The sequence below is a fragment of the Neovison vison genome, chromosome 14 (genome assembly GCF_020171115.1).
Source record: "Neovison vison isolate M4711 chromosome 14, ASM_NN_V1, whole genome shotgun sequence".
Lineage (NCBI taxonomy): Eukaryota > Metazoa > Chordata > Mammalia > Carnivora > Mustelidae > Neogale > Neogale vison.
The window spans coordinates 35,009,583-35,035,103 of NC_058104.1; the positions used below are offsets into that span (position 1 = coordinate 35,009,583).

General features: G+C 47.6%; 1 protein-coding gene across 1 annotated transcript in view; it reads right to left on the reverse strand.

Annotated features, from left to right (window-relative positions):
- The window catches only part of OTOA (otoancorin), a 68,823-nt gene that overhangs the window by 25,665 nt on the left and 17,637 nt on the right, over positions 1 to 25,521 (reverse strand). The window contains exons 10-20 of the mRNA XM_044232906.1: positions 23,898 to 23,998; positions 20,906 to 21,045; positions 18,618 to 18,741; positions 15,539 to 15,754; positions 13,372 to 13,539; positions 12,028 to 12,168; positions 9,075 to 9,133; positions 8,768 to 8,885; positions 5,082 to 5,155; positions 2,032 to 2,167; positions 1,047 to 1,237 (exon numbers count right to left, since the gene is read on the reverse strand). Of these exons, the coding sequence (XP_044088841.1) occupies positions 1,047 to 1,237; positions 2,032 to 2,167; positions 5,082 to 5,155; positions 8,768 to 8,885; positions 9,075 to 9,133; positions 12,028 to 12,168; positions 13,372 to 13,539; positions 15,539 to 15,754; positions 18,618 to 18,741; positions 20,906 to 21,045; positions 23,898 to 23,998 (1,468 nt within the window). The remainder of the gene's footprint in view (positions 1 to 1,046; positions 1,238 to 2,031; positions 2,168 to 5,081; positions 5,156 to 8,767; positions 8,886 to 9,074; positions 9,134 to 12,027; positions 12,169 to 13,371; positions 13,540 to 15,538; positions 15,755 to 18,617; positions 18,742 to 20,905; positions 21,046 to 23,897; positions 23,999 to 25,521) is intronic.

Below are 25,521 nucleotides of genomic sequence, written 5' to 3' on the forward strand. Positions count from 1 at the left end.
GGGCAGGAGACCCAGGCTAGCACAGGGCTAGCACAAGGATGCCAAGTCATCCTTGGGAATTTTGTTGGAACCACTAGAGAAGCCCTCTTTCTCCTGGTGTCTCCAGCAGGAAAGGGAATATTGGAAGCCATTCCCATTACCACGTGGAGAGAACAGAGGCCCCACCAAGGAGCACAGAGCTGGAAGGAACATACTCCCGACAACATCACTTGAGCCTCGGGATCTGGTCAGGCCTGAAGTATACCCTGGAGTCTTCCATGACGTTCTGTTTCTGATCTCAGTAAATTGCCACTTCTTTTTTAGCTTGAATTGTTGAATTTCTGTCACTTACATCACAGCCTGTCCTTCCTCGTCCATTACTGTCCCCATTCCACAGATGTAGAAATTAAAGGGCACAAAGATTAAGGAGCTTTTCCCAGGTCACGGAGACAATAGAGGATGCACACAAAATTTTAACCCAAGGAGTCGGCTTCCTGAGTCCATGTCTCCTGTGCCAGGACACAGTAATTACTCCAGAAACGTTTGTTGTTGAACCACTGACTGATGGCTAGATCCCACTCAAATACCTGCCCCAACTTCAAAAGACTCTACATGAGAAAGAACAGTTCTGTGCCTGCCCCCCCCATTCCTTGCCCCTCCCCTACCCTGCCCAGAGCTCCCACGGACCCAGAGCTGACAGTTACTTTGATTACTGTATTATTAGTGTTATTGTTGTTATTATTTCATAAGAATAAAGATGCCAGCTCCTTGCATTTGTAAAGTGCCATCTTTTCAAAATTCCTGCCCTTATATATACCAAGATGTATTGGTGACAACCACATGAGGTCTGCAGAGAAACTACTGTTGTTCTCACAGTAGTTCTCTTATAGGGCATCTGAGGCCCCAAAAAAGAAAGGTCATATTTCTAGAATAAATGTAAGCGGCTAACCTTGTCCTTAGCTAGAGACTCGCTCTGTTTGGAAGGCAGGAGCAGCAGGGTTAAACGCCCCTTGGCCAGCCCTCTGGCCCCCCCAACCCCTGGAGGCCAGGCTCCAGCCCCTCCTCACCCGCTCTGTTCCAGGAGCCTGAGCCTCACTGCAGCCTTCTGCTCGGGGCTGAGCTCTGGGCAGTCTCTGAGCGCGTGCAGGGCTGTGGCCCAGGCTCGGGCGGAGACCCCGTGGTGGAGGACAGCAGCTGGCAAGTGGCAGAGCAGTTTCCCCATGATGTCTACCGCATACTCGTCGGCAATGGAGTTGTTCTGAAACCGACAAGAGGAGCTGATGGGAATATCCAGCAAACTCAAGATCGTGGTCCCTCCACAACACATCCCGGTCCCCAACCTTGTGTTTCCAGGACCTAAATCACCCCCCTACCATGGACTAGAAAAGACAGCACAGGGTCTGATTTTACCCCAGGGAGGCAGGCCTCAGAAGGCTAGGAGGTCCCACCAGGGAGCTAGTATGGGTAGAGTGTGCCACGTGGTAAACCCTCCATAAATGAGGACTGATGTCATCATTGGTGCCATTGCTCTGAGTTCAATAACCATGCTCATGATACTACAGCAAGAATAAAAACAGCACCTCAAAATCTGTATGGGACTCAAAACCCTCTATAACGCTTTCTCCAAATGACAAAAGTAGATAACATTTGAGTGTTTAATACATGCCAGGCCGTGTCCTAACAGCTTACAGGTCTTAATCTTCATCTTCAAAGTAATTGTAAGAGATAAGTACAAATACCACCCACTCTTTAAAGATAAAGTAACTGCTAGCCAGTGGCAAGCCTAGGTAGGATTTCACACTCAGTGTGTTCTTTGGGCCTTGGCATTGAACAATATATTACCTATTTCATGCCCTCAATAACTCTGTGCAATAACTCTTGCACCCATTTTAGGGATGAGAAGACTGAGGCTCAGGGAAGGGAATGACTTGCCAGAAGCCATCACCCCAAGCTTGAGATCCCAGCCAGATCCCCTGAGGGCTCCCTGGGATGATCACAGACCCTCAGGGAGGAAGGGACACCAGGAGTGTCACCCAGGAAGAGTTTCCTTACCAAGCACTGCTGTACCTTCCCAAGGACTGAATTCTTTTTGTGGGAATCTAAAACCAAGGAGTCCAGCTGACTCTTCCCCAGGCTGATGAGAAAGGGCACACACTGGGAAGCTGGGACAGAAGCCAGGTAGTGAGCCCTGGAAAGAGACGGGAAGAACGAGAGGAGGAAAACAGTGGCTGCTCTGCATTTGCCCCTGAAATCAGCCTTCACATGCCCAAGAGCTTATCCCTCTTGGGATAAGGGCTGTTCTTTAAATGTTTGTTCTCCCCAGTGATGCTATGGCTCCTCCTAGGAGGGAGCAAGCCTCCTATCCATCACTACCTCCTTCTGTGGGCAGGAAAACAGACTGCCCACCCTGCCAATCTTCAATGGGTGGGGAAATGGACTTCCCATCATGTTCCTCCTCTGTGGGGGAGGAAACAGATGCCCCCATCATGCCCCTCCTCTATGGGCAAGAAACAGACTTCCCATCATGCCTCTCTTCTACCCCCCAGTAACACTGATCAGAGAATGGGGTCTCCATAAACATATGTTGACTGACAGACTGGCTGAGGGGAGATGAAGAGAAAGAAAAAGAAAAAGAAGTAAGAGATAAAGAAGACAGAGAATAAAATAGAAAGGGAGAAAGAAAGACAAGGAGAGAGCAGGAAAAAGTAAGCGAAATGATACCTGATTCTGGCATCTCCAGTCCAGAACCACCTACCCCAAAACTTTTGACCACGTATTCTTAAGAGAGCCAATATGGCCCCCTGAGGGGAAAAAAACTGGTTCAGATAGAGAGAGGGAACAAATAAAAAAAAATCTTAGTTATTACAATGATTTGTGACTCTCTAAAGCTCAACCCTATTCAACAAAATCTTATTCCTGGTAAATTCTCTTATTCAGGAGAAATTAAATTGTTCCCTTTAGGGAGGCAATAATGAAACAAAGATTGAGAAAGACTGCTCTAGACCCACATGGCCTACTCATCACGACCACTAGACTGTTCCAAAACCAAATTCTGCATGTTTTTCCTCCTCTACGCCATCCCAAGTGTCTCTTTTCCTCTCTCCCCAAATCTGTCATTGCTACCAGCTTAATATTAAATCTACTCTTGCCCCTCCATTCATAGTACTGCTATCTTATTTATCTCTTCATTCATTCAGCAAATATCTACTGTATTCCAGGCATGGTACTGGGCCCCAGCTACAACCACAAACAGTGCATGATGGGTGGGTCCCTGTTCTCAGGATGCTTCATTCTAGTAGGGTAAAGACAACAGAAACCAGTGAATAAAACAGGCCATTTCAGCCAGTGATAAGTGTAAGGAAGAAAACAAAAGGGCTCTGCAATGGAGAATGATTGGGAGCCTGTTCTAAGACACAGGTCTTTCCGCTGAGACATGGATCAGTGGAAGGAGACCACCATGCCAAGGTCCAGGCTCTAGCAATAAGCTTCCATGTCTCCCTCCTTCTGGCCAGGAGCCCTGTATTCTGCCTGCTATGGGACAGAGATAATAATCTCTCTGAAACATAAATCTCAGGATCTGTGCCCAGAATACACGTGAAACACATTATGGTGTCACACAACCCTTCCCTGATTTGACTGTCCCGCTCTGGCATTCTGTTTCCCAGCTACTCTGAAGACATACACCATGCGCTCCCCAGAGTGCTTCGCTTCCCTTGCCCTCTCACTGCTGGACCAAACATCCCTTGTGCCCCTGCCTGAGGTGTCCATCTTGAATTCTGAAACCCCTGCTCATTCTCTGAGCTCCAGTTTCGCCTCCTCTGACTCTCCAGTCTGAAAGAGATAGTCCCCCTTCTGTGCCCTGTACCCATCACTCTTTCCCATGGTAAGAGCACCTGGCTTTCTTGGGAGAATCACCATCTTCACATGAAGTCTTGTGGTTTGGGGTGGACCCCCACTTCATTCTTGGCTCCAGGGGTAAAATACCAAACTAAGCCAGTCAGAGTTATCCATACTCCATGACCCCAGTCAAACCCACAACACACTGAGAAGGATGGAAAGAAAAAGTCTTTTAACCAGGAAGATAGGACCTTGAATCTGCCAGAGACCACCATAGAGAAAGAAGTTGCCTGGCACAGAAGCCTACAAAGGAAAGCGGGGCCAAAAAGACACATGGCTGACCACTGAGCCCCTGGATCAAGCTATGCCTGCATGCCTGAACTCTATCCCAGGACTTTCCAGTTACCTGAACCAAAATTGCCTTTTCTTGCCTAAGCCAGTTTGAGTTAAGGCTCTATCACCTTCAACCAAATACCAACATGACATTGTAATTGGTTTTGTATTTGTATATTCCCCCTCCCAGAGACTATAAACTCTTAGAGGGGAAAAATAAATTATCTTTAAGAACTAGTATAGAGTAGGGGCGGCTGGGTGGCTCAGTGGATTAAGCCACTGCCTTCGGCTCAGGTCGTGATCTCAGTGTCCTGGGATCGAGCCCCGCATCGGGCTCTTTGCTTGGCGGGAGCCTGCTTCTCTCTCTCTCTCTCTGCCTGACTCTCCGCCTGCTTGTGATCTCTCTCTCTCTGTCAAATAAATAAATAAAATCTTTAAAAAAAAAAAAAAAAGAACTAGTATAGAATACACATTTGGTGAATATTTTTTTAATAAATGAAAACAACAGCAAGAGAAGGAAGAGGGAAATAAAGACAAAGAGAGTATCCAGACTGTGCTTGAAAAGCAGGGTTCCCCCTCCCACGCCTAAGCCCACATATGCCAGGAGAAATCCACACGACTCACATCAGCCCTGATCACCCTGAGCCTGGGCACAGCTGTGAGGTCAGCCCAGATGGGACCTGCTTCACCAGCACTCACTCAGGCTTGGATGGCTTTGGCTTTGGTTTTTAAATAACAGGAGGGGTAAAAAGCAAGAGATTCTGTCTAAAATATCTACATGGGGCTCAGAATTTAAATCCTGGTTCACAAGGGCTTAATTCTGGAAGGCACTCTGTCTCTGGCTCCTCACAAAAACCCCAGGGGTGAGAAGGCTTGGATGACTCTCCCCGATGTCATTGTTGGGCCAGAGAGGGGAGCCAATGTTCACTTACGGGAGCACAGCCAGGAGGAAAGGTGGCATAGAGGACCTGGAGACCTCCCAGTATTTCCACGCCAAACAATTAACCTGAAAGATTAAAGCAGTTCTAGGAATTTAGTCCAATGATCATAAGAGCAAACACAGACTGTGCTTTCCCTGAACCAGGCACTGTTCTAAGTGCCCTATATATGTTTACTTATTATTTAATAGAACACCCTATGGTAGAGGTACCACTACTGTGCCCAGCTTAGGGATGAGGACACTGAAATGATCACAAGGTGAGCACAAAAATTTAAGTCTGAGAATACTCACCTTGTTTTGTTTATTACTGCAAGAAATGCAATGTTAAATTAATTAAACAAGGAGGCCATCAGACCAAAGTGGCCCTAATGACATGGTGCCCTATGTGAGCGCACCAAAACCCAAGTCCATAAGCACCTCAAGGTTATGATATCAAAATACCGACAACAACCAATCATCAAGAACCAATGAGGCTTCAAGCTATCGCCAAATAATTTCTTTCTCTGCATCTGCACTTTCCCTACATAATATTGTTTTCCCTCTGCCAGAGCACTCCAAACCACTTGATTTTTGCTCAGAAAAACTCTTAAAATTTTTAATATACCTATGTTTATCTTTTGCAGAGATGTAAGTTCACTGTCCCTTCGTTTGAGATTGGGGAGGTCAGTTATGGTATACCCATGCAACTGAGTGCTATGTAACTGTTTTCTTTCAAAAGGTAGATTTATGGGCGCCTGGGTGACTCAGTTGGTTGGACGACTGCCTTCGGCTCAGGGCGTGATCCTGGAGTCCCGGGATCGAGTCCCACATCCGGCTCCCAGCTCCATGGGGAGTCGGCTTTGCTCTCTGACCTTCTCCTCACTCATGCTCTCTCTCACTGTCTCTCTCTCTCAAATAAATAAATAAAATCTTTAAAAAAAAAAAAAAAAAGGTAGATTTATGGGCGCCTGGGTGACTCAGTGGGTTAAAGCCTCTGCCTTCAGCTCAGGTCATGATCCCAGGATCCTGGGATCAAAGTCCGAATCAGGCTCTCTGCTCAGTGGGGAGCCTGCTTCCCTTCCTCTCTCTGCCTGCCTCTCTGCCTACTTGTGATCTCTCTCTCTGTCAAATAAATAAATAAATAATCTTAAAAAAAAAAAAAGGGTAGATTTATATCTGTCAACATGGAATGATGGCCATGACCTATTTTATTTTATTTTAGTTTTTATTTATTTGACCACAAGTAGGCAGAGAGAGAGAGGAGAAGCAGGCTCCCTGCCGAGCAGAGAGCCCAATGCAGGGCTCGATCCCAGGACCCTGGGATCATGACCTGAGCCGAAGGCAGAGGCTTAACCCACTGAGCCACCCAGGCGCCCCATGACCTATTTTGGATACACACACACAAACACACACACATGCCTGTGATAGAAAGTTAAACAGAACAATGTATATAGTATGAAGTTATTTGTGTTTTTTAAATTACATGTAAATACGTTTTATATATGCAAAAAGCCTCTCAAAGTCGCTAGCAAACTTCTCCCCATGGTTACCTTAAGAGGGACTCTCAGGGTACTCGTTGGCCCAGTTGGTTAAACAGCTGCTTTTGGCTCTAGTCATGATCTCTGGGTCCAGAGATCGAGCCCCTTATCAGGCTCCCTGCTCAATGGGGGGTTTTCTTGTCCCTCTGTGCCTCCCCACTGCTAGAGCATTCCCTCTGTCTTTCTCTCTCTCAAATAAATAAAATTAAAAAAAAAAAAAGACGGATTCTCAAATCTTAGCACCTTTAAGATGTTGGGTTCAGACAACCCTTTGCTGTGGGGCTTTTCTCTGCATTGTAGGAAGTGAGCAGCATCCCTCGTTTCTACTCACTACACGCTTCTCCCCTAGGCACGACAACCAAAAATTGTCTCCAGATATGGCCAAACAGTCCTCCAAGAATCACTGCTCCAGGGGAAACTGGGGGATATTTTACTCTCTAAATATTGTTTTATTCGTCAATAATAATTATGTGTTTTCAATAAAAGTGTAAACAACAAAGGCAAATTTCTAATTAACTGGTATTTGAAGGTCCTGAGAATTGAAAGACTCTAGGAAAGGGGCTTTGCTGGAACAATTCTTCCTCCTTGAACATGGCGGTCGTCTTCCTCAAAGTGGGTCTGACCTTCAGCCACTGGGTCAGTTTGATGAGCATAAAGGAGACTGCCATGCCAGGGTCTAGGTCACCGAAATAATCTGCTTTCCTCCCTGCCTGGGCAAGACTTTTCATACAGTTCGACAGCTCTCACCAGAAAGCTGTTAGAAATGTCAATTATCAGGCTTCACCCCTGAAATTGCAAGTGAGTTTCCACAATCTGTGTTGGGTTTTTTTTTTTAATCTGTGGGGTTTTTTAATAGCTTTCTTGAGGTATATCGATATGCAAAGATGTGCACCTCTGATGCATACACTGTGATGAATCTGGACATGTGCAAATGCCCGGGACACCCTCGCATAGTCAAGGTAATAGACACATCCAACATCTCCCAGAGTTTCCTTTATTCCTTTTTGTTTTTGTTTTTCACTTAACATGGGATCTACCCTCCTAGCAAATTCTGAAGTCCACCATACCACATTGTTCGTGGTCGGCACTGTGTGGCACGGCAGATTTCTAGAATTTATTCATCGAGCAAAACGGAAACTTAATACCCATCAAACAACTCCAGCATCACAGGCAGCGCGGACACTCAAATCCGAGAACCGCTGACTGAATGCAAGGGAATGACAAGGCTTTGTGAAAATTTTCCCTATTCCTCTAACCACCTTGGATTACACACCAAGCTTTACGCTCATTTCCTGGCTCTCGGGGAGAGAATTCATTATTTGGAAACTTTGCATTCCTATCTACATCAGGCCAGGCCAGAGTCGGGCAGATGCCTTGTGTTTCTGCCTGCTCACCCTCTCAGGACCCTGTCCCGTCAAAAGCTTAGACCCCCCAAGTCCAAACTCTGTTCCCAAAGCCTGGTTTTACTTGCTTAGATCCGGGGAAAAGTCCGTTTCTGCCTCTGGTCTCCCCAAAGGGATAAAGAGTCTCCCTATCCGTTTGGAAAACAAAGGATTAAATGAAGAAGAAGATACTCTTATTAAAGTACTGTTTCCATTCCAGGCTACCTCTGGGAAGGACAGGGAGGAGGGAATGACCTTCAGTCTAGGGACCTAAATATGAACATGCCAAATGGTATACCCAACCACTGTATTTTTAGGTCCAGATCTGAATTTAGAATAACTAACCTGGTGAAACTCTGGCTGTAGAGACAGGGGTATCTGGAGTTTTTAAAAAAGAAAACTGGAGGGGCGCCTGGGTGGCTCAGTGGGTTAAAGCCTCTGCCTTCGGCTCAGGTCATGATCCCAGGGGCCTGGGATTGAGCCCCGCATCGGGCTCTGCTCAGTAGGAAGCCTGCTTCCTCCTCTCTCTCTGCCAGCCCCTTGCCTGACTGTGATCTCTGTCTGCCAAATAAATAAATAAAATCTTAAAAAAAAAAAAGAAAGAAAGAAAAGAAAAGAAAACTGGAGAAAACCCGGTTCCATATTTGGCCCCACATCAGCACTTGCATGGGAATAATCCTGGCACAAATAGCTTAAGCACACCCCCCCCACAAGTCAGTCTGGCCTACGACTGGGGCAGGGACGGAGACTCAGAAGTTCGAAATGTGCTGTAATGGTACCTGATACGGCGAGAGCAGGGAGAGGTTGTTCTCAAAATAGTGGAAATGGGCCAGAAAGGAGTCCGCACTCATGGCATCTATGTGGGAGCACGTCACGCCTTTGATCAGCTGCCCTGTGCTAGAAAACAGAGCAAGGAAGCAAGGAAAAGAAGGGCGTGGGGAGAGGGGAGGTGAGAGGGAAGAAGGGGCAAGAGAAGGCAGGTCTGCTGGGGCAGAGGCTCCGGACTGGGCGGTCCAACTCTCCTTCCCGGGAAATAAGCCTCCAAAGGGCTCATCAGCCCCCAGGCTGAGTACCTCAGGAGCCTACCTCAGGAGCTCCTCGGGCCTTCTGGTTGACTTCGACAGAAGCTCATACAGGAACAAGGCCTGAGGGAAGAGAACGGTTGCCGCGTGTTAGGAGCCCTCCCTCCCTCACTCACTCACGCACCGTGAACGCAGTGCGTGCTCAGCACCGTGAGGCCTTGTGGGGAAGGCACACAATGATCCCATTTTATGACGGGGAAATGGAAGCTGAACAGGCGATGTTATTTACCCAGGCCAGTACAGTTGCTCGGTGGTAGAGCTGAGATCTGAACCGGCGACCGCAGGACGCGTGCTCTCGCTCCCCCCACCTGGAGGACCCCATCTCTAGAACACGGAGGAGGAGCACAGCCCTCGGGCTGCTGGCCTGCAGGTTTATTTCCCAGGCTCTGCGAGGGTGCTGATCCACTGTGGACACACTGCTGTGAAGCTGCTGGACAGCTCCTGGGTCCACGCCGCCCTGCCAGGGCCCGGGAAGCAAAAGCAGGAGGGAGGGCTGACTGGACCAGGAGGGGCTAGAAAGTACCGTGGAAGAAGTAACTCCTGCTTGCGGCACACGTTCCCTTCCCTCCAGAGGGAGACGGGCACTCTAAAGAACAACACCTGGTAGGCAGGGGAGCCATTTGTTTTAAGAAACGTAATTTTACAGAACACCTAACTTGCAGATGCGATCAAGTATGACATCCATCTATTTTATAGACTCTGAAACTTTGAGCATAATTCCCCAAACAGAATAAATTATGAGCCAGCATGAGACAGAGTCATCTGTGGCGTGGCAGCCAGGCCCAGGAGAAAGCAACAGCTAGGGAGGTAAATTCCCGAAGCTCTGTGTGTGGCCCCAGACACTTCCTCAGGAGCAGGATTGGGTTGTGGGACCTCTCCCACCGCAGTCTTGCCATCACTAAGATTCTCTCTCTCCCTCTCCCTCTGCCCATCCCCACCGGACCCCATCCCCACCGGACCCCATCTCCCAGCAGGTGCCTACAGGCTCTCGCTCTCTCTCTAAAATAAATAAATTATTAAAAAAAAAAAAAAAAAGAGGGACGCCTGGGTGGCTCAGTTGGTTAAGCAGCTGCCTTTGGCTCAGGTCATGATCCCAGCGTCCTGGGATCGAGTCCCACATCGGGCTCCTTGCTCAGCAGGGAGCCTGCTTCTCCCTCTGCCTCTGCCTGCCATTCTGTCTGCCTGTGCTCGCTCTCTCTCCCTCTCTCTCTCTGACAAATAAATAAAATCTTAAAAAAAAAAAAAAAAGGGGCGCCTGGGTGGCTCAGTGGGTTAAGCCGCTGCCTTCGGCTCAGGTCATGATCTCAGAGTCCTGGGATCGAGTCCCACATCGGGCTCTCTGCTCAGCAGGGAGCCTGCTTCCCTCTCTCTCTCTCTGCCTGCCTCTCTGCCTACTTGTGATTTCTCTCTGTCAAATAAATAAATAAAATCTTTAAAAAAAAAAAAAAAGAAAGAAAGAAAGAAAAGGGTGCCTAGGTGGCTCAGTCATTAGGCATCTGCCTTCGGCTCAGGTCATGATCCCGGGGTCCTGGGATCAAGCCCCGCATCGGGCTCCTTGCTCAGCAGGAAGCCTGCTTCTCCCTCTCCCACTCCCCCTGCTTGTGTTCCCTCTATCACTGTCAGGTAAATAAATAAAACCTTTAAAAAAAAAAAAAAAGAAAGAAAGAGAGAGAAAGAAACTATGCCCATTTCACACTGAGAAAACCAAGGGTGAGCAAGAAGTAGCCCCCCCAGAGTTAATAAATGGCAGTACCCAGATTCAGGCTCAGGTCTCGTCTGACTTCAGCACTACATTGTTCTGTCCCCTGAGTGTAATCACACAGAAATAAATTTCTTTTTACCAAATTAACTTTAAAACAGAGCTTTCCCACAAGGCAGGGAGTCAGAAATCCAGGAGCCATCTGGGCACTGTGGTTGTGACATTGTGATTTCTAAGAAGAAATCTGTATTTGGTCTTATCCCCTTTCCTGGCACCAGCCCCTAAAACCCTGGGAATTTCCTAAGTGAGGAGAGCAAGCAAGGCCTCTTTTCTCATGTTAATGATGACTTTTTGAAATCACCTGATGGTGGACAGATGTGGCCGGCAGAACCAAACACAGGACTGGAGGGTTGGAACTTTCAGGGAGGGGAGGGGAGGCTGAATCAGTCACCAACCACCAAGGACTTCCTCAAGCATGCGTGAGTGATGAAGCATCCATAAAAACCCCAAAGCAGGGGCGCCTGGGTGGCTCAGTGGGTTAAAGCCTCTGCCTTCAGCTCAGGTCATGATCTCAGGGTCCTGGGACAGAGCCCTGCATCAGGCTCTCTGCTCAGCAGGGAGTCTGCTTACCCCTCCCCTCTCTCTCTGCCTGCCTCTCTGCCTACTTGTAATCTCTGTCTGTCAAATAAATAAATAAAATCTTAAAAAAAAAAAAAAAAAAAAAAAAAAAACCAAAGCACCCAGTTCTGAGAGCTTCAAGCTGGTGAAGAGGGGGTCGGTGCTGGGAGGGGTGCCCATCTGGAGAGGCTGTAGAAGCTCTGGGCCCATTACCCACACCTTGCCCAGTGTATCTCTTCCCTCTGGCTGTTTCGAGTTACATCCTTTTACAACAAAATGCTGATCTAGTAAGGAAAATGTTTCTCTGAGTTCTGTGAGCCGCTCCATCAAGTTAATCAAACCAAAGTGAGAGCAGAGTAGTCACTGGAACCTTCCATCTACAGCTGGTAGGTCAGAAGCACAGGGGATGATGACAAGGACTTGTGCCTGGGATCGGACGTTGAGGGGTAGGGGGTGTAGGATGGTAGGGCTGAACCCTTACCCTGTGGGATCCGATGCCATCACCAGGCAGACAGAGTCAGAACTGAGTTAAATCACAGGACACCCAACTGATGTCGGAGAATTCCTTGTTGGTGTGGGGAACCCACTCCCCCCAACATTCACCCATCCAAATTGGTATCAGAATCCTCAGTGGTCATACCTGGCTCCTTCGAAGCTCCTTTTCCTTTAGGACTGTGGTGTTAAATCCGGCTTCCCTCCGTAAATCGAAAAGAGATACTTCCTTAAAGAAAGCCCCTTGTATTTCCACAATGTTCGAGGCAGCATCTCCTGTTTCGATCATCTGCCAAGAGTGAGGATGAGCATAATAATCACCTCCTAGAAAGTGTGCTGAGCTCGGGGGGGGGGGGCGGCAGGCCCTGTGTCAGTGGTCTCAGACCCCATGAAACGCACCATCTCCACTCAGCAACCCTAGGAGGTGGGGGACTATCCTTACCCCATTTTGCAGGTGAGAAAACTGAGGCTTAATAAGCACCTGGTTGTAAGCTGATAAGTAAGATTCAAGCACAAGTCTGTCTCATTCCAGAACCCACATTCTTTGTCTTAACCAGCCGTGCTATTGCTATCTGCAAGCTGTTGATATTTCAAGCCAAACTTCTTGGGTTTGGTTTCTTAACAGATTTTGCAACTGGACGCAGCAGGTCCAAGAGAACAGGATGCCCAAACACCCACCGCCAAGTGAGAAAGGAGAACACAGATGTGACTTCAGATCAGGAAGGGGCTTTCAGAAGCACTCTGCTAACCTCAGGGTTCATTTTGAGATTTGAAAAACAAACTTTCAAAACATTATTATATCAAGAAACCAAATTTAAGAAAAGTCTTCCAGGGACGCCTGGGTGGCTCAGTCCATTAAGCATCTGCCTTCAGCTCAGGTCATGATCCCAGGGTCCTGGGATCAGGCTCCTTGCTTAGCCAGGAGTCTGCTTCTCCCTCTGCTGACGGCTTTCCCTGCTTGCGTTCTCCCTTCCTCTTTCCCTCTGACAAATAAATAAATAAAATCTAAAAAAAGAGAGAGAGAGAAGAAAAGAAGTCTTCCAGAGTCAACTGGCTAGGGAAAGCACTGGGGTCTGGGAAAAAATACAGCGTGACCCTTGGGGTGCCTGGGTGGTGCAGTTGGGTAGGGGTCCGACTCTTGGTTCAGGGTCATGATCTCAAGGCCTGCATCAGGCTCAGCTCAGAGTCTGAAATTCTCTCTCCCTTTCCCTCTGCCCCTCCCACTCATGTTCTCTCTCAAAAATAAATACATAAATCTAGGGAGGAAAGAAGAAAGGGAGGGAGGGAGGAAGGAAGGAAGGAAAGATATAGCAGGAGCCAAGGGTCTCTTCCTGGAAAGGAAGGAAGGTGGCCCTATGAGGGAAAGGTTCACGAGGCACCCTCACCAAAGGCTGGGCTAACCCCAGTCCTGAGTCAATGGCCCAAAGTTACAGCCCAAAACCCCAAAACCACATGCGAACCCCATGGCTGAGAACTACATGTCTTCCCTCACCTTGCTGAGGACACCTTGCTTCTGGGCAGGCGACAAGTCGGAAACGTGCAAGGAGACAGTGCTTCTCAGGACCTGTAAGAGGTCCCTGCGATCCATGGCGTGGAAGGTGTGGGTGCCCAGCCCAGGCAGCAGCACTCCCATCTGGCTGACGTTGTAGAAAGACGGCACCTGGGAAGACCGGCCGCAAGGACAATGAGGTTCTGCTCTGGTTTCTCACCTGGGAGACTCTCCACAGCGCACCGGGTATCTGGATGGGCGCCAGGGGCACAACGGGAGCAAGACACAGGCTGCCCTCCCAGACCTTCCTTCCTTCCCTCAGGAAAGAGAGTCACTATCAAGACACGACACATGAGGCAAGTGCCCTGCCTGGGGCGTACTATGCTGTCCGAGGCCTCAGTGCAAATATCAGAAAGTCGTGACCATGTACCAGGCAATGGGTACATGGCCAGGCAATGGGCTTTTGTGTGTTGAACTTTGACGAGCTGACTACATTTAAAAATTGGGGAAATTTCCAACAAAACCGAGGTTTTTAAAAAATCTGAACACCAGGCAATACCAGGCCCACGTTGGCAACAGTTGGCAAGAACTGACCGGCAGCTGCCCCCTGAGGTAGGTCGTGGGGCTCTCAGTTTACCCAGCCTCACCCCCTCATCCACGACCCCCAGGCAGCTCACTTTTCTCAGGATGTACCATGACATAGCAAAGCCCCGCGCTCATCTATCTCCATGTAGAAGCTTTGAGTTGGAAAAAATGCTTCAGGATATGGGTCTGATATGTTACGACAAATAGGATTGTGGGTGTCTGCCCCTTAAGAAACTCTACTTGCTTTGTCTCCTTCCTTTAGAGTAAAGATGCTAGATGGTTTTCCATATAATCAGGGCTATTCATTCCTTAGCTCTGCAAAAAGCCAGTGGAATGGTTTGGTGCTGGGCTCTGTAGAATGGACAGTCTCTACCGTACCCAAGGAAGGCACGAGCGTTCGAGCTCTTGGCTTCTTCATGACGACAGCCTCACCTCTCTGCAGGAAAATTTGGACACTAGGAAAGAGACCAGCTATTTTGTCCAGGGCTGGGAGGAGCAAGACAGGCTCCCTCAGATCCCTGAAATCAAGTGCCCGTTGAACTGTGCAAGTAAACTCACGGGGCCCCAGTCAAAACAGAGAAGGGCTGCAAAGCCTTCGAACTAAATTGTCCCCTACAAAGGACAAGAGGAAAGGGCTAGCTGTGGCCTTGAGTCAGAAAGGCAGTTAGCATGGGACTTAAGCAAGCAGACTCTGACTCTGCAGACTCTGAAGCCAGACATCCTGGGTTCAATCCCAGCTCTGTCCCTTTTATGGGACCCTGGCAATTCCCTTATACAATCTGTGCCTCTTGTGAATGACATAGAAAATGAAGGTTATAACACACTACTAACCTCAAACGGTTGTTGAGAACATTGAACAATTAACTCACTTAGACCCGAACCTGGGACACAAGCAGCACTTAATGAGTATCTGTTATTATTGTCATTTTGGAATTGGTCTCCAGTCCAGTCCTCATGAACTAGCCTGCACCCCAGGACATGGCTATGGACAGAAAGAGCAGGACATCCAAAATGTTTAGGGACTCAGGGCTCTGGAGCCCCTTCTATTGAGCCCAAGGCAGAGAGATGATTTCCCCAGCAAAAAGGACTCATTTCCCTCCCCAGGAACATCAGGACATGGACTAAGGCTCCGGCCACCTCCAAACAAGACCTCCTTCCTTGCCACCCGAGATGAATAAAATAGCATATCTTTCGTCTCAGGATGAGGGATACGTTCGCAGCCTCGACAACAAGCAAGGAAATCCCGGGATGGGTCCCAAGCTTTGCGAGAAAACACAGGAGCTACCACTCACTGAGCTCACACTCCAGGTCACATGCTCCAACCTCTTCCAACCTCTTTCTGTGGGCCGACCCACAGAAACCTTGCAGCCATCCTAAGGAGAGGTGCTATCACTATCCCCATCCTACAAATAGGGAAACTGAGGCAAAAATAAGGTAAGCCTACTGTCCAGGGTCCCGCAGCCAGTAAACGGCAGAGGGGGTCCTCTTTGGCGCCATCTTTGTACTGACGGGCTGACCTTGCTGTGTGTCACTGGCCCTTGGGCCTCAGAGCATTAAAAAAAAAGAGTTCAAAGCTCCAACTGACCTTCTCATGGGCCAAGTATTTGGCAGACAAGATGATGGCCTGGCTCTTGGCCCAGCCTGAGACCTGGTTGAGGGTAGAGATGGCGCCGTGCACAGCCTCGGGGGAGAGGGATTCCAGCTGACTGGGGGTCAAGCCCACAACCGCATCCGACAAAGAGCCCAGAGTCTCATTGAGGGTCTGGTTCTCCGTGGCGATGTCCAGGAGGTCGGCTTTGAGCTAGAAGGGGAGCAAGCCGGCATGAGGGTGGATAACAAGCAGGACAGTGGCGCCCTCTGCCTACGCCCTGGGGTAGTGACAACACCCTGCCCCGCCCTGCCCAGTTGAGCTCTGGCCAGTGAGTCGCCCCAGTGAAAGCACCACCTCCTCTGGCCTTGACCTTAATATGCTGCAAATTCACTTTGTAGTTCATTTAAATATTAATTTGCTATTAAATCAACCTTGAAACATGGCAGAAGGAAATTTTGTCCACTTTGTCTGTGTAAGTCTACCACCCTCTCATAGCATCTATTGTCCTTCTGTGACCCTGAACTCTGCATCCATTTACATGGCTGGTTTTCTTTCATGAAACATCCAACATTATATAATTATATAATATATATACATAAAATATATATTATATATATATACAGACAATACAGATAATGTATATATTATATATATAATATAATTGTGTAAAAATAATTTTCAACAGTAACAAGAAAGTAAAAAGCTCCTGATACTCCTACTTCATAAAAATAACCATGATTAGGGGTGCCTGGGTGGCTCAGTTTGTTAAGAAGTTGACTCTTGCTTTTGGTTCAGGTCATGATCTCAAGGTCCTGGGATGGAGCCCCATTTCAGGCACCCTGCTCAGCGGGGAATCTGCTTCTCCCTCGGCCTCTCCCCCCAACCCCGACCCCTCACTCATGCTCATTCTCTTTCTCTCTCAAATAAATACTTATCTTTAAAAAAAAAAAAAAAGTAAACTACAGCCTGTCGCTTTCACATGGTTGTAATATGAAGAGAAACACAATTTTCTCTATTTTTTACTTAGGTCTTACACAGATTTTCACTCTTCTGGGATTGCCTTAATAATGATTTCATTATCCTATGCCTCTCTAGTTAAGTGTGTTTCCTAACCACAGTAAAGAAGGTGATAAAGTCACTGCTTGAAAATGCGATCGGTGCATGTTTTAACACCTGAAGTTGCAGGAAGGCTATATTCCTATCAGAAGTGTGCACCGAGTGTACCAGGCCATACTGAAATGGCCACTGGGAGGCAGCAGAGTGAAGTGAAAGAAAGCGTTCATAGACCCTGGTTGTCCGAATTCAGCGGCTCTCCTTCCCAGCGGCTCAGCTCCCATATCTGTAAGACCAACCAAGGCATGCACTTGAGCAGGGCTTGTCAAAGCACTGTGGTCCTAGACCAGCACCATGACCCGGAACCTTGTTAGAAATGCAGATTCTCAGGCTCTACCCAGGTCCTTCTGAACCAGAGATCCTGAGCAGGAGGCCCGGCAACCAGCATTTTAACAAACCCTCCAGGTGACTCTCATGCACCCTCTGGTCTGGGAGTACTGAGCTAGGTGATCCCAAAGGCTAATCTTATATCTTAATTGTGTTGGACTTTCTTGGTCAGGGTGGTCACCCCTTAGGCCTGTAGCTTTAAAATCACATTCATTTTTTGATGTTTGATTTGAGTTGGCTTGGGAGGGATCCTTTCCCTTGAAAATAAAAACATGCACTGGTCAGGATCATAATGACTATTTTCAATGTCAGATGAAACTGGGGATTTTATAGTTGCGTGTGAAAAACTACTATGGAATTACTTGGCATTATCAAAATTTTCTTTCTTTCTTTCTTTCTTTTTTTTTTTTTTTTTAATTTTAAGTAGGCTACTTTCCCGCCCTGGGACTTGAACTCATGGCCCTGAGATTAAGGGTTGCATGTTCTACTCTCTGAGCCAGCCAGGTGCCCCAAACTTTTAATATTGTTTTCATATCATCTTTTTTTCTTTAAAGATTTTATTTATTTATTTGACAGAGAGAGATCACAAGCAGGCAGAGAGGCAGGCAGAGAGAGAGGAGGAAACAGGCTCCCCGCTGAGCAGAGAGCCCAATGCGGGGCTCGATCCCAGGACCCTGAGATCATGACCTGAGCCAAAGGCAGCGGCTTAACCCACTGAGCCACCCAGGCGCCCTCATATCATCTTTTTAATTAAAAAAAAGGGGGGGGGCTAAAAAACATAATAGAAGCCAGGCAGAATTGACACTTGAAGGGAAGAAAGGAGAGAGGGATGGAGGGAGAGGGAAAGCGAGAATGTCTGTGCCGGAACTTCAGTCTAAGAACTCCGTAAATACCCAGTAATCAGCGCTCTCAACCTTGGCTGCACTGGAATCATGTGAGGACATTTTGAAACATACCCTCCCCAGGCCACAGCACAGACCAATACCTACAGAGCCCCCGAGGACGGAGCTGGTGGGTTGCTACCAGGGCAGACCCAGGTCTGAGAGCCCTGCCTTATCTCCTTCAGTTCCAGGCACAGTCACAGGAGCAGCTGCTTCAGCAAGGCTTGGAAGCTTGCTAGAAGTGCAGTGCCTGGGGATGCCGGGTGGCTCAGTTGGTTAAGCGTCTGCCTGCAGCTCAGGTCCTGATCCCAGAGTCCTGGGATTGAACCCTGCATCCAGCTCCCTGCTTGGCGGGGAGCCTGCTTCTCCCTCTCCCTCAGCCCCCCTGCCCATTTGTGCCCCCCGCCTCAAATAAACAAATAAAATCTTTACTAAAAGAAAGAAGTACAATCTCCACTCAGGGCTCTGCTCAGACCCACTGAATGAGAATCCACACTGACGATCCCAAGCAATCCATACGTACAGCTGAGTTCAAGGCGGCCACTCTGAATTTTGATCTGTCCCAGGTTTTCCCTTCTACTGCTTTATGTCATTTATTCCCATTTTAAGCTCATCCCAGGACTCGGGATGCCATCTGCTGTGGCTGGACCGGGATCCTGAGTCAGCTGATGTGTTTTTTCCTCAAAGGCCAGGCAAGACTCTGCTCCCCATTTCTCCAGCCATTTCCCCAGGGCCCTGTGCCCCCATTGCACCTTCTGAACCCCAGCCTGGAAACCCCTCAGGCGGCTACACTTGATCATCTGGTGCAGGAGGACTTGGGCCACGGCGGCGTCCAGCAAATCCAGGTCATCGTAGAAACAGACAAGCAGCCCCAGCCTGTGTGGGAAGATAAGGGAGCTGGCGGCAGGGCTCAGAGCTGCGGGCCACAACCACAGCCCTGTCCCACGCAGAACCAAGAGTCATGGTCAGAGCAGCTACTGTGTGCCAGGATTATGCTGAGCCCTGTGCCCGGATCACCCCATCACAGCAGCCCTACGAGGTAGATGATCTGATTAGCCCCATTTCACAGAAGGGCAAATAGAGTCAGAGCAGTTAAGTTAGTTGCCCAAGACAAGGAGTGGAAGGCGCCTGGGTGGCTCAGTGGGTTAAGCCGCTACCTTCGGCTCAGGTCATGATCTCAGGGTCCTGGGATCGAGTCCCGCATCGGGCTCTCTGCTCAGCGGGGAGCCTGCTTCCTCCTCTCTCTCTCTGCCTGCCTCTCTGCCTACTTGTGATCTCTCTCTGTCAAATAAATAAATAAAATCTTTAAAAAAAAAAAAAAAAAAAAAGACAAGGAGTGGAGCCAGGACTTAAATCTAGACCCATCCAGCTACACCGTCTCTCTTCCCAGGGTACTCAGGGACATAAGGAAATGGGAGGCTGAGTCAGCCACAGGAAAATCCCCATTTTTCACATGGAGATATAGGGTTTGCTCACCTCAGAGCAATCTCTGAGGCAGATTATTTCCAGCAACGTTTACAACTTACACCCCTAGACGATGATGACCTCAAAAGGAAAGAAAAAGACAGGAAACGGGGTAGTGTAAGGGCAGAGGTGGGATCCTGGCCTAGCTGGGAGCACTGTACTTAATGGATAAGAGCATAGCTTAAGCCAACAAGATTAAAGCCCAGCTGCCTGGGATGTTTCATCCAATAAACTATTTAATTTCTCTGCAAGGCTGCTCCATGCATACTTGATCAGTCCACATTATGTACTACTGTACAGGGTGAACCTGTCTCTCTGGGCCGTTAATAAAAGGGAGGTTGACTCTGTTCATCATAGCACATCACAATAAATATGATGAACGGAGGAATCAGGAGTACCGTGAGAGTTAAATGAGTACACTTGCTGGTAGACACCAGACGCTCCTTCATTAACGGATGCTCTTAGAGTCCGTATGAAATCTATCCAATTTAGCCCGAGTGGACCACCTGGTTGACCATGCTCCACCTGGATCAACCCTCTCAGAAAGACACTGACATGCTCAGACATGTCCACAGGAGAGCAATCAGGTCAGCAGAAGGATCTGAAAATGTGTCAGATGAGAAAAGACTCAGAGGACGTGAAGACTGAATATTTATAACCATGTTAAGAATAACTAGTATTTCTTGCGCACTTACTATGTGGCAGGCGTGCACAATCCTTACAAGGACCTGAGTGAGGCAGGCAGATTATTATCTCCCATTTTACAGATGGGGAAACGGAGGCACAGAGAGGTGAACTGACGCAGCCAAAAATCACACAACTTATAAGTGGCAGAGCCGGGATTATACCCGGGAAGTCTGGCCCCAGGTCCTGTCTTCCTAACCACCAAGCTATTTTTGTATGACCATAGAAAAAGGGGACCCATGCTTATGGGTAAAGATTACTAGGGGTGGGGGGAAGAAAGTTCGATAGTTTCATATAAGAACATTCTCTACAAGTGACTCTTCGATGAAATTTAAGGTAACAGGGTGACACGTGGCCTTGAGAGACAGAGAGATGGTGAGACAATCCCTCCCCACTAACATCCAAACCCTTTCTGGGGTTATCAAGCCCACAGCTGCCCGCCCTGCCCTGCAGGAAGTCATTCCTGGAGGATCATGTTACACACACTAAATTCCAGAGCTGATGTCATCTGTGATCCTCCACCTGAGAATCTGGATAGCAAGAGGTTCACAAATATGGGCACCCAAAACCTCGACCCACCCTAATGGAAGCTACACATGGACCCTGGAATGGACTGAGCACCGAGTATTTAAGTTCTTCTCTTTCCATGCTCAGAGCTGGTTGCCTCAAATGCCTGGCACAGGAGAGGTTCAGAAAGAGTTTGTTCCACCCCTCCCAAGGGTGTTTTTTGGGGGAAATACCTCGCCTCACGTGCACAGAGACATGGGGGTATTTAAAGAGACGGGCCAGCAGCCTCCCTTCCCTCCCAGGGCCCTCTGATGCTCAGAGGAAGCTGGGGCTTCCATCACATTTGGGGAAACAACTCAGAGGACCCAGAGCCTTTGCCCCTTGCCTGTGGATGGTGGAGGTGTTCCTCATGTCAAAGCTGGAGGAGCTGATCCTCTCCAGAAACGCCTGGGCCAGTTCGGGTGTGATGTCATAAACCGTGTCCAGTTGCTTGGTGGCATTGTCATAGCTGATGAACAGCCCAATCTGGTGGACAAGGACAGGAAGCCTGGTGAGGAGGGCTGACTTGGCCCCAAGCAGCGCCCCCCCCGCCAGTGGTCCACACTGTGCCCCATCTCAGAGACTCAGAGATGCCCAGGTCCCCTTGTCACTGATTTGTTTTTTTTTTAAATTCACTTTTAATTTTTTAATGAATATATAATGTATTATTAGCCCCAGGGGTACAGGTCTATGAATTGCCAGGTTTTCACACTTCATAGCACATACCCTCCCCAGTGTCCATAACCCCACCCCCCTCTCCCTATCCCCTCCCTCTGGCAACCCTCAGTTTGTTTTGTGAGATTAAGAGTCTCTTATGGGTTGTCTCCCTCCTGATCCCATCTTGTTTCATTTATTCTTTTCCTACCCCCAAACCCCCCACGTTGCATCTCCACTTCCTCATATCAGGGAGATCATATGATAGTTGTCTTTCTCCGATTGACCTATTTCGATAAGCATAATACCCTCTAGTTCCATCCATGTCATCACTAATGGCAGGACTTCATTTCTTTTGATGGCTGCATAGTATTCCATTGTGTGTGTATATATATATCACATCTTCCTTATCCATTCATCTGTTGATGGACATCTAGGTTTTTTCCATAATTTGGCTATTATGGACACCGCTGCTATAAACATTCAGGTGCATATGCCCATTCGGATCACTATGTTTGTATCTTTAGGGTAAATACCCAGTTGTCACTGATTTCTCAACACTCTATAATAACTGTTTTGGCTTCCTCCTTAACCCAACACTAAGGAAAATGTTCTATTTTAGTATCTGAGCCACTGAATTCTTTGAAAGCTAATGTTTGCACATTTCTTTGTAGATTTGTTATGTAGAGGTCAGAGACGGCGGTCCCCAAATGTTGCACTTTGGGGCATCAGGGTTTTTTTTAATAGATGAATGAGTTTACAAATGGGCCTTGGGTGATGAAAAAGAGTGTGTGCTCCCTTGGTAAGATACAAATATAGAAAAAGAGAGATATATAGATTCAACTGTATTAAATATACCATTCAGGTTCTTTCTCCTCTTGTTCATTTTCGGCCTAGTGTCCCAGGATGTCAAGCCGAAGTCTCCTATCCTTCTATGCACTGTTATACTGTGCTCATGAAGTTGTCTCTCTCTTGTGGATTCTACTCTGTCCACATAAAATTCCCTCTTAGTGTTGGTATCCTGTGGCTTTACTTCCCTTTTCTACACTTTTAGAAGATGAAGAAAAGCTGCAAGTGACCTCTTGACCTTAGAAACTCCTCCCCAGGTGTCCAGCTTCCTAACAATTTAATCTCCATCTAACTTCCAGAAGTTCACTCAATATTGGGAGAGTGAAACTGAGGTTTAATCCACTTTATAACTGAGGATTATAAAATTGAAAGATGTTTGAAATAGTCTCAGCCTCCTAGGTAAAAAAGAGGAACATAGATAAGTCAAATGTACTTCAATTAAAAATTCTAGGGCACCTGGGTGGCTCAGTGGGTTAAGCCGCTATCTTCGGCTCAGGTCATGATCTCAGGGTCCTGGGATCGAGTCCCGCATCGGGCTCTCTGCTCAGCAGGGAGCCTGCTTCTCTCTCTCTCTCTCTGCCTGCCTCTCCATCTACTTGTGATTTCTCTCTGTCAAATAAATAAATAAAATCTTTAAAAAAAAAAAAAATTCTAAAAATTTTTCTTAAAAAGAACCTGGGGGGGGCCTGCGCAGCTCAGTTGGTTAAGTGTCTGCCTTTGTCTCGGGTCATGATCCCAGGGTCCTAGGATCGAGTCCCGCATTGGGGTCCCTGCTCAGATGCGAGCCTGCTTCTCTCTCTGCCCCTCCCCCTCCACTTGTGCCTGCGTGCTCTCTCTCTCTCTCTCTCTGTCTGCAATAAATAAATAAATAAAATCTTCAAAAAAAGAAAAAGAAGAACCTGGTTCTGCATCCGGTTTCACAATAAGAAGACATTGTTGGATCAACTTGCCCTTGAGCAAGCCAGTCTTGTGATACAAACACTTCTCTCACTGGCCAGAAAAAAGTCAAGGCACACATGATAAAAACTGAACGCAAGCCCCAAAGTCTTTATGAATGCCTCCCTGTTGGAAGCATCTTTGGAGGCTGCATCCCGGTATCATGAGGTTCAAGCAACTCTGGTATCACTGGGTCAACATCAGGACAGAGACAGGCTGACCAGTGAGTGAAAGGAACCTTAGAACGTGTACATTTCTCAACTGTAGACTCTATTGTTAAAACCCAGCCAGTGCTCATGCTGAAATGGCTATATAGACGTAGTTATAAATAGAAGTCTCTAGTAGTCCTTGGCCTTTCTTGAATACAAAAATACCCTAAAATGATTCTTGGTTCACAGCCAACATTTTCTTTATACCATGTTTGTTCACATCAGAACTATCTTGGTTGTCTACAATTCTTTTTTTTTTTTAAAGATTTTATTTATTTATTTGACAGAGAGAGATCATAAGTAGGCAGAGAGGCAGGCAGAGAGAGAGAGAAAGAGGAGGAAGCAGGCTCCCTGCTGAGCAGAGAGCCCGACACAGGACTCAATCCCAGGACCCTGAGATCATGACCCGAGCCGAAGGCAGCGGCTTAACCCACTGAGCCACCCAGGTGCCCCGGTTGTCTACAGTTCTTGCTCTTTTCTTAGCTCGTCTACACTAAACACAATCTGATGATGGGCTGCTTGAGACCTCATCCCAAGAGTTTTCTTCAAAGATTCTAGATATACTGGCTGAGGTGGGTATCTGATTTTCCAGAGCACCCTGACTGGCTGGCTGAACACGAGAGGTTTAGAGCACACCCTTCCCGGGATGGCGTGGAGATGGGGACGGGGAAATGTACGTTTCCCACTTACTTCTACAGGACTGATTTTTGCAATTTCTTCAAACGATAGGTGAACCATATATCTGCCCAAAATCCATAAGTTTTCTGCACTGACCCATGAAACAGAGTCATCTGCAAAAAATATAAATAAATGGAGAAATGTATAAATAAATTAAATAAATAAATAAATAATGGCCTCTGCCTGGTATGTCATAGTCAAAAATATCTTTGATGTCAGGACCTCCTCCTTGTGTACATTCATTCATTCAACAACCATTCACAGACAGCCTCCTACCTGTAAGACTTTACACTACACATTGGCATTGTGTGGGTGGCATTTTGGGGAAAAGGAAGGAACAGGGGAGTGTTTACAGGGCACAGTGACTCCATCACCAAGAGCTGTTGCAAAAAGCCAGGGGCAATGACTCTCATGCCCAGATGAGATGGTGAAGTCAGCTGCTGTGTGGGCTGGGTCACAAGCACAACAAGATGCGGGGCGCCTGGGTGGCTCAGTGGGTTAAAGCCTCTGCCTTCGGCTCGGGTCATGATCCCGGGGTCCTGGGATTGAGCCCCGCATCCGCTTTCTCTTCTCTCTGCCTGCTTCTCTGCCTACTTGTGATCTCTGTCTGTCAAATGAATAACTAAAATCTTTTTTAAAAATTTAATTTAATTTAATTTAAAAAAAGAACAACAAGATGCCTCCTAGCCCAAGACTCAGAACCATTGGGGTGAGCACAGGTGAATACCCTAGGACCCCCTAGATGACATGTGACTTGGTTATTAGAAGGGCTGGTCCCCGAGGGCTAGAGAACTGGGCAGGTGGGGGCTGGGGGAGAACCACTCAATTCATCAGGAGCCAAGCTGAGTTGTTAGAGTTCAATTAATTATAGAGCATTAAACCGTATTTCGGCAGACCAAGGATCCGGAAGGCTGGGATATTTTTAGCACCCAAAGTATTCCCAATTACCTCGAGGAACTTCATGAAAAATAAAAAGCTTTAAGTCCAAGTAGAATTCATTTTAATTCACTTTAGTAGAATAACGAAACATAGCATAGAGGAATTTTAGAAGGAAAGTCTGTCCCTCATTAAATTCTGGCGATGAGGGTGCAGGACGTCTAGAGGCCGAGCAGCTCTTCTCGGGGTTACGCACTGGGAGATGCAGATTTCTGGAGGCCGTGAACATGCGTCAGGCAGAGCGAAGTGTGCTACACACTGAAGGCACTGATTATTCTGTTGTTGAATGCTCCTTATACACAAATCTCAAAGCTTAATTCCAGGAAAAGGGCTGATTGGCCCTCACTACACTCCAATCTCACAGGCTTCCTTTAGTTTCTCCGAAACACTAAGCCCATTCCCACCCCCGGGGCCTTTGTGCTTGCTGTTCCCCCGGCCTGCAACATCTTTCCTGCAGAGCCTCACAGGACCCATTCCATTTCCCATTTTGGTCTCAATTCAAACTTTTGTAGAAGCTGTGAACTTGGTTTTTACACTTCTACATGGTTGGAAGTCACATCAAAAGAGGACGATTGTGGCATGTGACAATTATGAAATGCCAGTGTCAGGGCCAGTAAGTAAGGCCCCGTGGGACACAGCCACGCCTGCTCACCTGCGGGCATTATCTTCTTTAGCACCAGGATAACAGCATTGCCTCGTT